General features: G+C 45.3%; 1 protein-coding gene across 2 annotated transcripts in view; it reads left to right on the top strand.

Annotated features, from left to right (window-relative positions):
* Window positions 1-1,015: 1,015 nt before the first annotated feature.
* plpp3 (phospholipid phosphatase 3) overlaps window positions 1,016-17,595 on the top strand; it is a 30,263-nt gene continuing 13,683 nt past the window's right edge. The window contains exons 1-2 of one of the 2 annotated variants that reach the window (XM_073476693.1): window positions 1,016-1,655; window positions 15,856-16,013. In XM_073476693.1, coding sequence (XP_073332794.1) covers window positions 1,517-1,655; window positions 15,856-16,013 — 297 coding nt within the window. In that variant the 5' untranslated portion in view covers window positions 1,016-1,516. Of the gene's footprint in view, window positions 1,656-15,243; window positions 15,399-15,855; window positions 16,014-17,595 lie in introns of both variants that reach the window. The other variant, XM_073476694.1, reaches the window with a different exon arrangement.

Below are 17,595 nucleotides of genomic sequence, written 5' to 3'. Positions count from 1 at the left end.
GCTCCTGAGAGCACTCACTGAAATTGGAAAGCATTTGTGGAGCTGGCGAATGAACAACTTCTTATCAAAGTTAGAAAAAAGCATATTTCTTACACTGCCATTTGATACACTGTTCTCAGATAGTGTATTATTGGTTTCACTGACAGGAGCAGTGAATTGCACTGGTGGTTTTGTTTGTGTGAAATGCAACATTTAGATTAAATAGATAATAAGAATGGGTGTACGTTCACACATAAAAATGATTAATAACAATGAATTATAAACTTTTACGTATTCTTTATATGGGCACTTGGCCACTATATAAATATATATAAAGGGTCACTGGCAAAATACACTGAATATTTTCAGCTTGTTGGGATGTAAAAACAAATTAAATATTTCTTTAGCTACTTTTTTGCCATCAGATTCTAGCATAAGTCTTTCAACATGAACTGATGACACGTAGTACATGTCTTTAGAAGACAAAGGAAATCAATACATAAGTTATAATACATAAGATAATGGTTGGTAAATGAAATTATATTTTGCAAGACATATTTGGTTATCAATTTTATTTATTTATTTGTTTGTTTGTTTATTTATTTATTTATTTATTTATTTATTTATTTATTTATTTATTCATAAGCAATGATTAAATACGGAAGCCTATGAATTATTGACTAAAGATTAATGGAGAGGGGGTGGGATTAGATGAATTCATACTTCTTCCCACTCCTTTTTCGAACATGTCATTAGAATTGCCTGTTTTCATATGCACTACTCATTTGTTTGTTTGTTTGTTTATGGACTCTAAAAACAAATCAATAAATAAAAATGTACATGTTCGAAATAAAGATTTCAATCAATCAATAAATCAAAACATACTGGAAAATAAGAACGAATAGCTTTAATTATTCTCAGGACGAAAAGAGCAAACACCCTCATACCCAGTAACGTATCGTCTCTGAAACGCTCCGGGCATCTGTCGCTCTGGTGCGCCTGTCGTACCGCGCGTAACCGCCGGGGGCGCTGCGTCCCCGCGCTGCACTCTGCCCCCTCCTGGTCTCCAGTCTGAGAAAGTTTTCCATGCAGGGATGAGGTGATTACCCACCGCTAGCAGAGGGAAGAGGGCTGAGCTGGGGGAACTCGAAGAGAGCAGGGGGAGGAGGAGAAGAAGAAGGATTGATATAACAAGCGGCTGTCGATGCGCAGCGCAATTCTCACTCTCTCCAAGTGTTTGAACCACGAGCGATAACGGGGAGCGGGCTTTCCATTCATTTCGAGCGCAGCCAACTTTTTTCTTTCTTGAGTCCGTGGCGCGGGTCCGCTCACCAGATAACACTCTTTATGTTTTTAAACTTTTGTAACTTTTTTTTGTTACATCAGCTCATCTGAAACTTTAACGAGACCTCCGAGTTGGGAAGTTTCTTTCCCCGTTTAAGTGCATGACATTTCTTTGAAGGACTTGAGAGCCTGACAGAGTTTCTTCACCTAACGCGTGGTGTGGGATTTTTGAGCTGAAACGGGGAGTTCTCAAATGCAAAAGTACATGTATGAGAAAGCAATGGCCCAAGAGACAAGGAACGGAGGAACCTCTACGTTAAACAACAACAATGGTGTTGACAACAGCAAGAAGAAGCTGCTAATAGCGCTCGACATCTTCTGTCTTCTACTTGGTAAGTTTATGAATAAGTTTATTCACTGTATCGTTTGAGTTGTTTACTTTTTTTAAAGCTCACATCAGCTGATTTGAACTACACTGTAAGCAGAAACAATAAATAGATTAAACAGGACCCGCGCTTTCTAACGATTGGCAATAAAAGCCTTATCGTTTTAAAAGTATTGCCTGTTATCTGTGACCACAAGACAACTTAATCTGCAACATCCCCTTATCATCCAGCTCCAACACACCACCCCATGCCGGGGAGGCGCGGACCTAAACACTGACCGCACAACAACTGCTCAGTCTGTCACACTAATAGAAAAATACACTTTTTTAATAGAGGGCAGCACAGACATGACGTGTGTTATTCATAAATACATAATCAATGCAAGAGAAGTTTGGACTTGATATTTTGCTGATTGACTGACATGCTGACACATCATATATTGATCATATCAAAGTCCACAGGACTCTATCAGTAGATGCCCCTGCCTACATGCCTGAGGCATAAATGTTTTGAAGTGTTGTGACCTGCCCTTTAAATAGCCCGGGAGTCCCCTCCTGTGCCCTCATAACCTTGTTCATCTGACCCTAAACCTCCAGAGGTGCCATTCCAGCTAGAGCTGTCCATACGCAGAGATGCAAGTGAAAATCGAAGTGTAATTAAGGTGTCCATTCATAGCTGATGAAACTGTCACCGGAGCACAGACGTCTGCTCCAACAGGCTTGTTTGTGCTGTCCAGTTTGTGTGTTAGTAACTTGTTATTCCGCCAGCGTCCCATCCAGATTCAGAGTGCACTGTCAATGTGTGTGTGTGTGTGTGTTAATGCTTTGAGAGCTGGTTTGTTTTTGGCTGTTGTCACTGTAGCCCGGTCCTTTTCAAGCTCCAGCGGCCCCCCTTTCTCTTCCCTCTGTTTTCAGTCCCCCAGTCTCTCCTTTCTCTCTTTTGGAAAAGGATTATGGGAGTTGCGCTTTAACTTCTACACATTCTCTCCCAGAACCCTGCAAATCCCTGGCCAGCTGCCCCTGATCACTCCACTTCAAATTACTCTCCCTCTCTCTCTCTGGCTTTCTCTCGAGCCCTCTCTCTCCTTCTCTGTCCAGGGGACTGCGTGGAATAATTGCTTAAGCATGTGTTGTGGCAGGGGAATGCCTCTCCGATCGAAACGGAGAGAGGTGGAGAGGCGGGACGCGTGGCTGACCGGGCTTTAGAGGAGCAGGTGGGAGCCACAGCGGCGGCTTCATATGGGGAAACTGAAGCATCAACAGTAGTAACAAAATAGGCCACACTGCCACACAGGAACAGGACTTTTTATGACCCAGGATGTTACAAATGGTGCAGATTAACTCCACTGTGTAGTAGAAGCAGATCTGCCTGACAGGCGCAAAGTTTTCCAGTGGGCTTTATATTGGTTCTGCTTATTAAAGAACCTCAGACAGAGATATGCTGTTTCATCTGCACCCTTATAAATGTAGATGAGCTTTGAGCGCATGTGGAGTGAATTTCCTGCGTAAACCAACTTCCTTTGCTGGTTAAGCCTATACAGTCTTTGCCATGTTAGGGAAACACACACACACACACACACACACACACACACACGCATGCATGTAAAGACACACACAAACTCAAAAGGGCACAACGATTCTCCTTTGTCATGCTAAACACAATCTGGCTGCTCATTGATGATTGGTTGGCCCACTTTGGTGGTTCGGGGAGGGGGGTTACACATTGGGGGTGGTGGGATAGGGGGGTTAAAAGAGAGAAGCAGAAGAAAGGCCAGGAGAAAGGGGGGGTTATCAGGGGCTCCTGAATGAGGAACAAGGAATGTGGGTGTGTGGAGGGCTCAGAGTAATCTTGAATGGGCTCTGTGTGCGTATCAGATAAAGGTAGTGTACACTACACAGCTTGTTAATGCATAAAAATCTCATTACCTTTAATTAGTTTCTATCTGCCAGCTGGTGCCACACACACGCACAGTCTGTACAGTGACACCTTTCTGTATATTGTCAGTCTGCCCTCAGGCACGGCTAATTGTTCTGTTTGCATAAAGGACATCTGAGGCCATCTCTCGTCACACACACCAGCACATGTGTACAAGCTAAAGAAAGGGGTTCCCCCTTATGTCGCCTCTGCTAATCAAGGCTAATGATGCATAAACACAGCATGACCAGAATGCTAATGAAAAAATGTATATATATACACACACACACACACACTCAACTCCTGAGTTACAGCATTCGATTTTGGCAGCTGAGCTCAAGAATCATCTGCTGATTTTGCTTTGGCTCGGGTTCCACTCTCGCTGAGCAGCAGAGTTGATTTAGCGACTCCATAAGGAGCACACACACAAACACCGTACACTCGCTATAAATACGCCAACCGCACCACAGGCTGCAGAATTTCATTCTTCTCGTTTTCTCAATCCCCTCATGAGCGTGGCTGTCTACTTATCATCCACGTCAAAGTGGATGTTTATTGTGAAATCACTTTGTCACCCACTTTAGCTTTCAGGAAACCATACGTCTAAAAGTAGCCTCACCTAAACCCAGATTAGGTTTTACACAATGCAAGGGGGATTATGCATTGTGTTTGTTTGCTGGGGCGCATTCACTAGTGTGTGTCTGGGTTTGGAAGCCGTTCAGAGTCAGAGCTGCAGGGGCTGTTTTGCAGAATATAAACATGGGTTGTCCAGGGCTGTCTCCGCTGACGTCTCCTGTCGGTTGATTTTAAAGCACAGCAACATCTGTCTGGATGTTGCTATAGTGACGACAGCTCATATAAGATTGCTTCTTATCTCAAAAAGCGATCTAAATGAACTGAAAGCCCTTTTTCCATCAGCATCTCAGATGATACAGTCAGGTGTTTGGTGACGTGACTGCTCCACGAGCAACAGACGTTATTAGCAGGGGAGAGGAGCGTAACCTTTTGGCCCGAGGGAATCAGCTTCATAACCAGCCCTGGAGCATTAACCCTATATGGCCGTACCCGACTCCTGCCTCCCCATTAGCCACTATAGCATTACAGCAGTCAGTCACACAGCCCCTCATTAAAGCTGGAGAGGTTTAACCTCTACCTCTCCAGGCCTCAGCCACTTCAATCCTGAGCCGCTCTACAAATATTTTCCAGAATTTCTCAAATTCTTCATCTGGCTGCAGCGCAGTGGCCAAAAACTCTTGATGTGACATCTGGTGCAATTTCAGGAGTGAGTGAACCAGGGGGCATGGTGTGTGTGTGTGTGTGTGTGTGTGTGTGTGTGTGGTGTGTGTGTGTGTGTGTGTGTGTGTGTGTGTGTGTGTGTGTGCGCAAAGTGGTGCTCAGGAAAGGGTGGGAAACGGAAAGGTAGTGTCGGTCGGAGGTGGGTGTGGTTGTGAAATGAAATCCTGTCCATTTTTTTTGCCCCACAGCCCATTTCCATCCTCTCCCCCCTTCCTTCCCTCTCTGCTCCCTCTCCACTCGAGCTTGTCTCCGCTCTCCTTAACCGAAGAGGAATGGCATGCATTAGTAGTGAAATAGTCAAACACAACACGATCTGGTTCATTTTGTATGTGTGTGGTAGACAGATAAACAGAAAAGTCATTTTTGGCCAAGTGTCTAATAGTAAACTGTAATCAAACTGGCAGTGTGTGTGTGTGTGGGGGGGCTCACACACACCCAAACACAGGCTCCAGTCCAAAGCTGCTGACCTTAATCTAAGGGCAAATATTCTGCACGAGCCTGTGTGTTCAGAGCAGGAGCTGACTGAGAACTACTACTTGGCTAGATACAGCAAGGGGGGAATCGCCCCGTCGTGTGCCCCCGTGTTCAAAAAAGTGCCTTCATGGATGCCGCTATGGTAGATAAAACATGATACATGCCCTCTGTGGTGCTCTTTCAGTGCCCTTTTACGCGCTGCTACCACATCACATACAGCTGGTGCCCTTTTTATCTTAATTCACCCCCTTAGAGTCCACCGCTGCTTCCAATCACTAATCAATGAATCGACTACTTGTAGCAGCGATAATGCCAATGTGCTCATTTCTCCATGAAGTCTGCCATGTCAAGCATCACTAATGCGGGTGTTCAGTCGATAAAATCCATCACTCTCTACTAGTAGCCGAGTTATTTGTCCCTAGCTCCCAGAAGGACCATGTGTATCTATTGATGAGAAGTATCGTAGTTGTTTGCATTTTCTATGCGTTGGAGTCCCGATGTTGATGCTCCTTGTCAGTCTTTTCTTCTGTTTGTCAGGATGGGGTCAGAGGTCAGGTAGAAAATAGACTCATATAGGACAAGTGCCTGCAGTGCTCTCTGTATGACATTTCCTGCTCTCACATACAGCCCAGGGCGTCGTGCAGACATTCAATGGACACGCACACAGGGATATGTAACATCAGTCCCTAGATTCAGCTCTGACAATAGTCGGATATGGTATTTACAATGTGATTACATCACTGTATGCATGCCTGTGTGTTCTGTAGGGGGGCTTTATGGGGTGGCCTGTGGTGGGTTGGGTTGGGTTGTGCGTTGTGGCTGCAGGACGAGGCGAGGTCAGGGCCCTGTAGAAGGTGAGGAATGTCCTCTGGCAGGTGACCATCATTGTATGACATAATAAGATAAAGATCAGCCACAGTGGTGGCCACGGGGCTACTAGTCCTAACAAGAATGTGTGTAATTTCAAATGCGTAGACATATATTTCTGTATGTCGTGATGGAGGCTGGTGGTGGCATTGTGGTCAGACTGTAACATTTTAAGCCCGTCACTGTGACATGTGGCTGGTTTCTGCTGGTGCAGGAGTTAAAACACAAACCCCCGGGGTGTGTGTCTGCGCAGGGCTGCGATTAGAGGTGTGTGGGTGTGAGCGTGTGCGTGTGTGTCCCGTGGGGTTTATGAGGGAGAAAGAAGGCGCCCAGAGCTGTCATTAGATGGACTGTATGGCCTGAAGGGAGAAGTATGTGTATGCATATGTCTGCGACGTGTGTGTGGGTAGCATGTGTAAGGCATCTGTGGCTCCACTTGTGTGTATGTGTGTTTGTGTGTCCCATGTGGCTCTCGAGGGCAAGCCGAAGGCATCGGGCTGACTGATGTGACTGTGTCTCTTTACGCTGGTTTACAAACCAGACACATTCATCTCTTTTAACTCGTTTGCCAGTGCCTCCTCCGTCCTTGCAAACAATTCAATTGCACAATAAAAGACTAAACTTTGACGGTGAACAACAGCTTGTAGTTTACTCTTCGACAACAATAGTGTAGTAAAGCTTCTCTCTCTGCTGCTTCTCTCTTCACTCTCTTATCTATAATTACACCCTCAAACTGCTTATTTAGATAAATCAGGATTACTGGGCTGGACCCGACCATAAACTTTTGTTAGGAGTCAGTCTTAGTGTGTTTACGCTTGTGTTTGAGTTCTCAACGGGTTATAAAGCTGAATATTATGTATAATCCAGTTTGAGGGCAATGAGCTAATTCATAAACCCCTAATTGTCCATTACATGCATGAAGAAAAGAACTACCCAGAGGTTTTCACACTTTCTAGGATCATAGAATGATTATTAACATGAAATACACAGCTTCAGACACCAACAATGCTCCTAGCACTTGGGTGTAAATGAGAGCAGTTGATCTTGTACATCAGTGCTTCATCATAGCCAGTGGGCTGCGAGCAGGAGGCCTCATTACGTCTCTCTGTAACACCACACTGTCCTCGCCTGGGCCTCCTCCCTGCTGTTACACAGGCCCCTCTGTCTGTCACTTTCCCTTACTACATTGCCCACTACAATCCTCTGTATTTGTGTGTGTGTGCATCCAGAGATGGGGGGTTGGGGGTCAGGGAGATTTCACTGTTTCACTGAGAACAATACCCCTTTTGATGCATCTCAGCACTCTTTGTTTCGTTAACGAGGACCCAGCCGGCTAGTGGCAGACAGAAGGAGGATGAAATGGAGGGAGGGAACGAGTGAATGAGGTAGAGATGAGAGAGTGAGAGAGCCTCCTCTCCTCCACTTTGAGCTCTCAAGGCCACTTGATTATCTGTCAGTGGTTTACGGCTGTTGCTGCTCCTCCTAGCAGCAGTGTTGACTGGATCGTGGGCCGTAGTGCTTATCTGCTCGGCTGTGGCCAGCGCTGTTGCAGTAATCAGCTCAGCATCTTTATTGGCGCTGGCCTTATCTGTGCTACAGCCACTGAGCCCTATCCTGTTTACATACAGTGAAGAGGATCGCTGGGATACTACAGAACAACATGTAGACCACTCACACTGTGGCTGCAATTTAATTGTCTTCAGGTCCACGATGTGTGCAGAGGTGAGGAGGATATTGAAGGAGCAGCTGAGGGGAAGAGTAGAAAGGCAGGCATCGGGTTTCAAAGAGTCCACGGCCCTCTTCTCCTCAGCCAGGCTTTTGTCCCAGGGGGTAATAATGCCATTATGGAAACAACAGAGAAACGCCCAGCCAGCCAGCCAGCCACCAAACCAACCAGCCTAGTAGCCTGATCTGGCCCCTGGGCACTGCTCAGGTTTCCCCTCATTGGAGCAGCTGTGCGTTCGTTCTCCTCTTTCACCTGACAGTGTGGCCAACACATTATAAATGTCCCTCCAGCCTTCTCGACTTGCTAATGTGGACCAAAGTTGATTTCCTACCAAACAGTGTTGAGTCCAACATCTCCTCAAATGTGCCTACAAGCCAACAGCAACACAGGGGCAGAAGCAGCAGCAGCAGCATCATTCAGAGGCTGCCCTCGCAGGTGCCTGCTGGTAAAAGTCCCCTAGAGAGTGTCCCGACAGATGCCTGCGTGTAAAAGGCATTTATTCCTGTGAATAAAATCTCTCTGAGTAAGCACATGCTTCAGCCAGCGGCCCCCCGGTCGCTGCAGCATTCACACAGAGGGGGAAAAAGGGACAGGGATTCACTCTGCACACCACTCTGCTGACCTCAGCCACTCCTGTGTGTGTATGTGTGTGTGTCTGCGATTGTGTATTTGTGTGAGACACATCAGCAGCTTGTGGAAACAAAGAGCTGACATCTAGGGCCAAACATCTGTATCAGTGTACATGTGTGCATGTGCATGGACGTATGTTTCCTAAACAGTGATTATGCGTGTGGATAAAAAAGCCTGGGTGGTTTTTACGCCGCCGAGTTTGTTTGTTTGGATTGCGGGAGCATTTTTTAAAGGCCTTTGTGGTCGACAACTTAAAAAAATGTTTGAGAAAAGCTTTGCTGAAGTTACCAGTGGAACCACAGTAATCCACTGCAACACCCACATAGTCACACACACACACACACAGGCACACACTCTCACAGATGTCCTGGGCAGTGTTTCAGTGACCCTGCTCTTGTATGCTACAGTATAATCCCAGATTTAAGTCACATCCCTGACCTTTGACCCTTGGCCCTGTAGCTACTTCCAGGGTCTGTCATGAACCTCGGCTAACCTCTGCACTCTGTTGCCAGATATCTGGAACGCCACACATACTCGTGCTCATGGCTTTAGCGACCTAAAGATAAAGTTAAATGTGTGGGCTCGCAGCACTGTGAAGTGTGGGCTGTGCGACAAATTTCAGAACATCCGAGGCATCTGTTTGTATTTTGAAACCCCCCCCAAAGGTCATAGCAGTGTTTAGTTGAAGGCTGATGAGTGTGTGGCCTCTCTAAATGTTGAGATGTATATTAAGACTGAGGCAGAGGAGGAAATTCTAAGCTATTTTAGAAGAGTTACTGTTGATATAATTCATTAAGATATAGCTGATGAAAATGAACAAACGACCTTCACAAATGATTGTAACCACGCTGTTGCCACTGAGCCAGCTTCCTGCTCACCTGCTTCTTCGCTCTTGGCCGAACAATGTCCGCTAACAAGTCAACCTGGCCCTGAGCCACTCATTCTCTATGATCCATGGAGATTGCAAACACACACACACAGACACACACTGTGGATGCACTCTTGTTGCTGGAAGAGGCATTTATCCAAATTATCGGACTAAAGGGCTTAACTGATGCAAAAAATTGAACAAAGACACGCAAGCTGCCTCTCTCTACAAAGACACAGAGTCACACACATATCAAGTAACCACAGGATACTATCTATACATATTTCTATTATATATTTAGTAATGTAGACCATGTCAGAGTGTTCAGTAACAACACAGGTTATGTTGCAGCTTGAGCTGATAGAAGTGTGTCAAAAGTTTCCTCCAGAGACTGGGACTGGCCTGAAATTGACAAGTGAAGGTAATGGATCTGAAGCTAGGTTTCTCTGTCATAACACTACACACACACACACACGCAGACACGCACACACTGACACAGATACACAGATCAGATTGTTTCAACTGTTCCTTGAGATCGATTGTTATGGAAAAGGTTTAAAAGACAAGTATCCATTTTTTCTTTCCATAAAATGTCAGAAAATGGTTTTAAATATCCCCTTCACAATTTTCCAGAGTTCAAGATGGAACAAATTCTTTGTTTTATCCAACTAACAGTCCAAAACCCAAAGATATTGAGCATAAAACTGAGGAAAAAAGTTTCACATCTGAACATCTGGAAACAGATGATAAGATGATTCCTTTATCAAAGAAGTTTATGATATATTCTGTTGATCGGCTACTCTGTTAAATCACCACTCAAGTTCGTTTTTTTTTTTTCGTTTCTTTTTTATTCAAAGGTGCAGTATGTAAGAATGTGCAGCACAATACATAGTCGTCATAACGTCAAACTACTATTTCTTCAACTGTTTTCAACTAAACGTCTTACATATTGCACCTTTAACAACAGAAGCCAAGGTTTCTAAATGTTACATGTTTTCTAAATACAATCAGCTGGACAAGAACTTTATCTAAATACTTAAAAGTTGGTAAAAATTGAACTTGAATCAGGAACTATGTTATCAAAGAATAAATAAAAATGAACATGATCCAACCAGATATTCTGTGCTGGTTTAAAGCACGCTACAGATACATAAACTTAATTAAAAATAAAAGTTTCTGGAGGAACTGCAAAGCATTGAGGTTTGACTCCACAGCAGCTTTCTGATTTGTTGCAGAGCTGTGAGAAAAATCATAGAAGAAGAGAAAACAAAGTGTGATTGATTGACTGGCCGGTCTATGGAGTCAATCCCCCCTCAGCCTCTCTAACCTTCCTCTGAATTCTTGGACCCGCTCCTTCTCAGGACGGGTCACATGGTGTGTTTGAGAGACAGGAGGAGGAAATCCTCCATTAGAGCAGACCACAATACCTCTTCCTTTTCCCCGCTCCGCCTCCCATTCACCTCTCTGACACTCCAGCTCACTCACTATAATCACGATATCATTCTTAATTCTGCTCCCGAAAGCCATGAAAGCCCATTAAAATGTCAATAGAGACGCAGAGGGGTGAGAGAGAGAGTCATGAGAGCGGGAGAAGGGAAAGCTTGCCACTATAGTCTGAGCAGACACGCAGGTGTTGCTCTACAGGGAAATTAGTGCCATGCCAGGGGGAATTAACCTTTTGAGCGACGCAGAGCTTGAGCTGCCTTAAGAATAGTTATTGTGTCCTGTTCTGGTCGGTACAGTCAGTCTTAACATGAGGGAAAATAATAGAAGCTCACTGATCCTGAACCTGTAGCAGAGAGGAGATTAGGACTTTATATTAATCAGCGCTGTTGAAATACATAAAAATTCAAATCCAGCTATTTCTAGTTCTAGAAAGATGGTAAAATAAGCATTTCTTTAAACTTGACAGAAATGTGAAATCCAGACTTAGTCGTGTTAGTACTGCTAATCTAAGCGCTAACTCGCTATACCAAATTTAACCCCAAAGCCAATCAAACGGGCTCCGGCTGGATAATCTCTCTTTCACGCAAACAAATGCTCGCATGCACACACACATGCGCAGCAGGCTACATATACAAACCTAACCGACAAGCATATGCACACAAACCATATATAAACACATACTAGCATACCTTTGTGCCATGATTTCTGGCTCGCAGTGGAGCGTGAGCATGTGAGTGGATTTATGGAAAGAAAATAAGTACAGCATATGCACTTAAACACACACACACACACACATACACCAAGGCCATGACCTCTGCATATAAACACTGATTCAACCAGCCAATGAAATACCTCTCTCTCTCACTCTCTATCTGACCTGCGTAAGTAGTCTTTAGTGGCCTGCAGTGGTTCTCCTCGTAGACCGAAGGAGAGAAATGCATGACAGGATCTGATAAGACAAATAGAACTGTTCCCCAAACTCGCCAAACCACCCACTTAGGACGTGTGTTTTTTTTTCTCCTGCTGCATTCTCTGCAACTCCATTGAGGGTTTTTTTAGGCCCCAATTATTCTCAGGCGCCTGTTTGTGGCATTGAAAAGCAGCTCATAAGGAGAATGCACGCAACCTCTCCCGCAAAGACAAAAACACAAAAATAAAGGCTGAGATAAAATGCAAAATGGTGCATTTAGTGGGATTGTTCACAAGTGGTACAGGTGCTTTCCCCTTCTAGCACTGAGGCATCCCTGAATGTTACTGACCTCATGACAGAGCTTGTAAAATAGTTGTTTTTTAATTCACTCATGCACCACAGGCCTTTGCCAACAGCCCAGCCCACCTCTTTCTTTTCTGTTTTTATCTCTCCCTCCTCTGACACTCCCCCGTCCCTCTCCTCCTCTCTCCGGGTCAGCGGCCTCTGTGAAGGTCGCCCACTCTTTATCCCATCGCCATTAAAGAGGTCATATTTCTTCGTGCCGCTGTTTGCAGATGGGGCTCAGATGGGCTGCGGGGTTAGTGTTTTAACTTCATGGACTTTCTGTGGTATGAGGAGAATGCCCACATGCCAGGCTGTTTTCAGGGGGACAGGCAACACAAAACAGCTTGGCATCTCAAGGCTGGGAAGCGTGTTGACAGAGAGGCTTTCATTAATTCTCGATAGATAGTGTTGATGTGCTCGATTGCTCACTCTCGCTTTCCTTTTTCTGCCTCTCTCAGGAGACGGTCAACTTTCCCATGCTGGTCTCCGATCCCAGTTTAGCCTTTAAGTACCAGTTTGCATGTGTGTGTTTGTCCGTGTGTGTGTGTGCGTGTTTCCCATGTCTGTTAAGCTCATGACCTCCTCTCCTTTCACTTCTCCTCATTAGCATTTGAATCCCCCCTCCACAAGTGGGTCAGAGTGGAGGGACGGAGAAAGAGAGGGAAGGAGAAGTAGGAGAAAACAGAGGAGAGATTGGTGTGAAAGAAAGCATGATCTGCTTTCTGAAAAGTGTTTACCCAACAGAACTTATTTTGTTCAGCGTATGAGGGTATTAAAGGTTACTGGGGCGCTAAGCTAAAAGACTCACATGCGCAGAAATCCGCACCAGAATGTACTTGTTGCGTTGACTGTCCTGCCCTGCCTTGCCCCCGTAGTTCTGTGTGAACCGGCTCACCCGAAGCTCACCCTGCCTGTTGTGTGGATAGCGTGGTTCTCAGACACCACCAAAGTCTGGCCCAGCCCTGTGTGGGCCCACCAGCAGCCTGTCGAGCCCTGGCGCTGCACCCTGTTTGTGCAGGTGTCTGCCTCAGTGACCATCCCATCTGCTGCCCTCTACCTACCACCGGAGAGAGAGAAAGTCAGCTTTGACTCTCTTTACGCCATTTAAGTGGCTTTCAGCTGTTTCTGAAGTATTGTTTTGTTGCATTCAAACGAGACGAAGAGTTTGTTTTACTAAGTTCACTCTCGAACTTGAAATCGGCAGATGACAAAACACTCTCACCTCAAGGTTTATATCGCAGCCGTTCTTGAGCTTTGGATGATATCACATCATCTTCATCAGCAGTTGGAGCACGGTTGTCATGGAAATGTAGATGTTCACATCTCATTTTCTCCTGAGCACTTCATTTTAAGGACTTCTTGTTCAGTTTGGGCTGAAGGTTGAGTTTTAAATTCATTCTGACCTCAAAGTTTCCAAAAATGTTCCTTAAAAAGCTTCATTTATTGCAGTCAGCTTTCAAAATCATCATTTTCTGTGGCCAAAAGCCACCAGCGCCTCATATATTAATGCAAACAGAAGTACAAAATGAAGAAACATAACATTTCCTCTCATTTAGCCATATTAAAATGGACATGGGCTCATTTACACCTGAGACAACACTTTCCTCTTTCAAGTGGGAGCAGATGTCACAGTGTGGATGTTAAGGAGCCTGTGAGAGCCTTGACTGTCCACAAGAATGCATGAGAGTGTGTGTTCATTCAAGTGGTTACTGGTGAGTGCTGTGTTTTTCACGACAGACCAGTAACACGATCTCCCTCTCCCATCACTGGTGAGACAACGGTCGCGGTTTTCTGAGAATTCCTGAGTAGATTTCTGACCCAAATGTCAAAAATCCCTGTGATGTGAGTTAACCACATGAACCGCATGCAGGAATAGTTTCTGTGCAGTCTGATGCTGAATGTATATGTCGGATTGTCTGTGTGTGGGTCTTCAGGACGCCTTCTTGTCTTGCACTCCCTCTATTTATGAGCTACTACGGTCATACGTACACACGCCAAACATTCTCTCATGCGAAAAATGTTTCCAGAGTTGGGTGGGCTTCGTTTTGTTTTTCTTGGTATTCACACATTTTAAAATCCCCAAAGGAAAATTTTCAAAGCCCCTGCTGGAGTTTACACGCCTGTATTTGTAGTCTTTTGATTTGGAGATATGTATTTATTTTCCTTTCATCAGGAGGGAGTGCGGGTGTGCACGAGCGCGTGCATGTGTATGCTGTTGAAGACGTCAGCAACAGAATTAATTTGACCAGCTGAACTTCTGGCACTCTTTTAGCTGTTTGTCCATTTGTTGTTGAGGTAGTTGGATAAAGATCCTCTAGAGCCTCATGAATGCTGTTATCAAAGTTTCACATGTTAGGGAATAGTGTAATGTGCTTTCCTGCCTAGATTTAGATGAGAAGACTGATATCCTCTCATGTTTTGTGAAGTGAATATGTAGTAAAAAGGCTTAAATAAAGGTCTGAATATGTGGTGACTGTCCCCAGCTGGTTAGCTTAGCATAAAGACTGAGAACAAGGGAAAACAGCTGGCCTTGCTGTGTCCAAAGGTAACAAAATCTGCCTACAAACAACCCAAAAGCTCAGTAATTAATTTAATTTTGTTGCGAGGCTACCTGATTTTCAACGAGAGAGTATGTCCCAAAATGGCAAACTATTCCTTTAACAAAAGTTTTCTGAAAAAAATGACAAGACATTTCAACACTCTACCTGGAATGGCACTCTCTTCCCCTTCAGTCCACAACACTTAAGTTCTCACAATGTATTGACATTGTCCCCGTGTTGGTGGGTTTCTTTTGTCTCCAATAATGGATCCCTAGTGCCAAATATTTGCTCTGTCAGGAGGGGGGATCTCCTAATGCTGAAGAATAAATCTCAGCTCTCAATAGCCTGGTGTCACACTGTCAACAGGAGCAGCTTGACAGGGGAGGGTTTGCTGGGTCAACAGCCTGATCAGTGATGATGCTAATGTGCAAATATGTGTTTTAACGTGACATTTTCTCCTCAGCTTCAAGGTAAGTAGCTTTACGATGCAATGTGATTCCCTGTATTAGGCGTGACTGTGGATCAGCCTTATGTATGTGTGAGTGTGTGGGTTCATACATCCATTCATGTGTGTGTAGCAATGCTGCCCAGCCTGGTTCTGCACCGAACCTCTGTTCGTCCGTACCAGAGGGGTCTCTACTGCAGTGACTCCAGCCTGAGATACCCCTACAAGAGAAGCACCGTCCCCTCCTCAGTGCTCACTTCTGTTGGGTTGACACTGCCCGCGGTGTCCGTAAGTCGCTCCCCCACCACAAAGAGCACTTGATGTTGGGGAAAGGCAGAAACAGGGAGGGCTGGTGGTTCATGATGGTCTCTGTGAAGGAGTGACAGTGTTAAATGGGTCCAGAAAAGCTGATGTAACTCTTAAAAGGTGCAATATGTAAGATCTGGGCACCTGTTGAATGCAATTTCACCTTCGAGTGAATCATAGTTTAATTTACGGGGTTAGTTGCATTTGATTTTGTAAATCCATCACTCCTTTGCTCTCAGCTGACCTTTCATGACATCCTTAAGCCCCATCCCATTTCTGCCATATCCCATGATCCCCTGGGTCCAGCGTGCTCCTTGTGCTCCCCCCCCGTTCTCCTCTGTTTATGTCCGTGTCACTGACCTGGTGCTTTTATGCTTTCTTTCTTCTCTCCCTCTTCCTGTCCTCCTCTCTCTTTGCTCCCCTCTTGTGTCTCTTGTAGCTAGCCTGCCTTTCCTGATCATTGAGACTAGCACCATAAAGCCGTACCAGCGCGGGTTTTACTGTTCGGACGAGTCCATCCGCTACCCCCAAAAAGAGGGAGACACCATTAGCGATGCCGTGCTTTGTGGTGTTGGCATTCTTATTGCCATCTTCTCTGTAAGTCGACCTTCAAACCTCCCTTTGTTTTCTGCTTTTACTCCAATTTAAACTCTTAGTCGGATAGATCAGTCTCACTAACATAGCCCCTTCATCAAAACGTTTGAGTGATTACCTATCATGCAGTATTTTCTAAAATACTCCAGTCTTCTGCTGTAAATGTGCTCTATATGTCCTGCCCTTTTCATTCTACAATGTTTTCTTCGTCATACTTTCTTCCGCATCAGCTCTGACTCATCCAAGCCATTTGTAACGGCCTGTTTTTATTACTTCGCTAAGCCAGTCGGTGGTAGCGAGAGAGGCCCCCCAAGCGACATTAGGAAGTGTGTGTTTATGTGTGTGTTCTGACGCATGCATGCCAAAGACCAAAGAGATTTTACAAGTGCTTGGTCCATTCTCATACCTCCCACTCGTATCCCTGCATCCTGACTCCGTGCCCTCTCTGCCCCGCACATTACTCCGGGTGAACGTGTCAGTTCTCTCTCCCATGCCCGCAGTGCCTCACTGATAGCCTCGAGCATGAAGTCTTCATTCCCATGACTTGAGTGGCTGCACTGTAGTGCCAACAGATTAGAGGGGGGGTCGGGGGTTAGTGGAAACATGTTATAATGATATGCGGTGGGGTATGCGTATGTCAATTAGTGCCACGTGGTCAGGCTAGATGGTCTTTAAAGCCCCCAGACTCTTTGTGGCGCAGCCCCCTCGTAAGTTCCCAGACTGAGACGTCGCTTCGCCCCCGTCTCCTCGCCATTAGCTTGGTGGGCACGCACACAAACACACACACGCTGTACCAGCTCAGCTCTTCTACTTATTGGAACCAGGAGACTGTACTTGTATTTAGTTAGTTCCCCTCACATGTTCACGTGTGGGCAAAGCTGGCGTGTCTCACACAGCTGTGTTCCATTAACGGCGTCTACTGCCATGCCGACACCATTCCTCGAACGTGCACACGCTCGCTCGTGCAGGCGCACACACACATATTATATGTGCACGCATGTACGTGCATTTAGTGGCAGAGTCCAGTTGGGCCTCTTGTTTATCTTCGCTGCGAGGGAAATCCCAACAGTCCTGCTCGTCAGGCCTGTCTGTGTCTGACACTGTGAGAAAAAGGATTAGCAATAGTGAGATAGTGTTCTGTAAACACACATACTGATGATCCAAATAAACCAATCAGGCACCTGTTGAGCCCTCTGTTCTGATGAGAAAGGCCCTGACTGCACATAGACAAGCAGAAAAATGGTAATAAACCAAAACCGGGAGATAGACAAGAGGAGGAGAGGTTTGAATGCAAATGCTGACAAGCCAAATAAACTTCTCTGGCCTGTATTGGCCTCCTGCGGTTCTAATCTTAAGCTCAGATCAGAAGAATTCATTAACAATAGCAAACACATACACAAACCAATGCACCGGCATGTTTGTTTCTTCTGGCTGTGAGCCTGCCAGCTGATCACCCAACAGGCAGGATATGTGTGTTTATCAAGCCTGACAATACAAACACATGCAAATACACAAACGTTATGTATCTGCATTATCTTGAGAGGATGTCTGTGAAACACTGCACACATGTTAAGTCCTAATGGTA

This window comes from Pagrus major, chromosome 11 (assembly GCF_040436345.1).
Source record: "Pagrus major chromosome 11, Pma_NU_1.0".
NCBI classification, from domain to species: domain Eukaryota; kingdom Metazoa; phylum Chordata; class Actinopteri; order Spariformes; family Sparidae; genus Pagrus; species Pagrus major.
The sequence above is the reverse complement of the archived record's forward strand: the minus strand, read 5'-3'. Positions and strand labels throughout refer to the sequence as shown.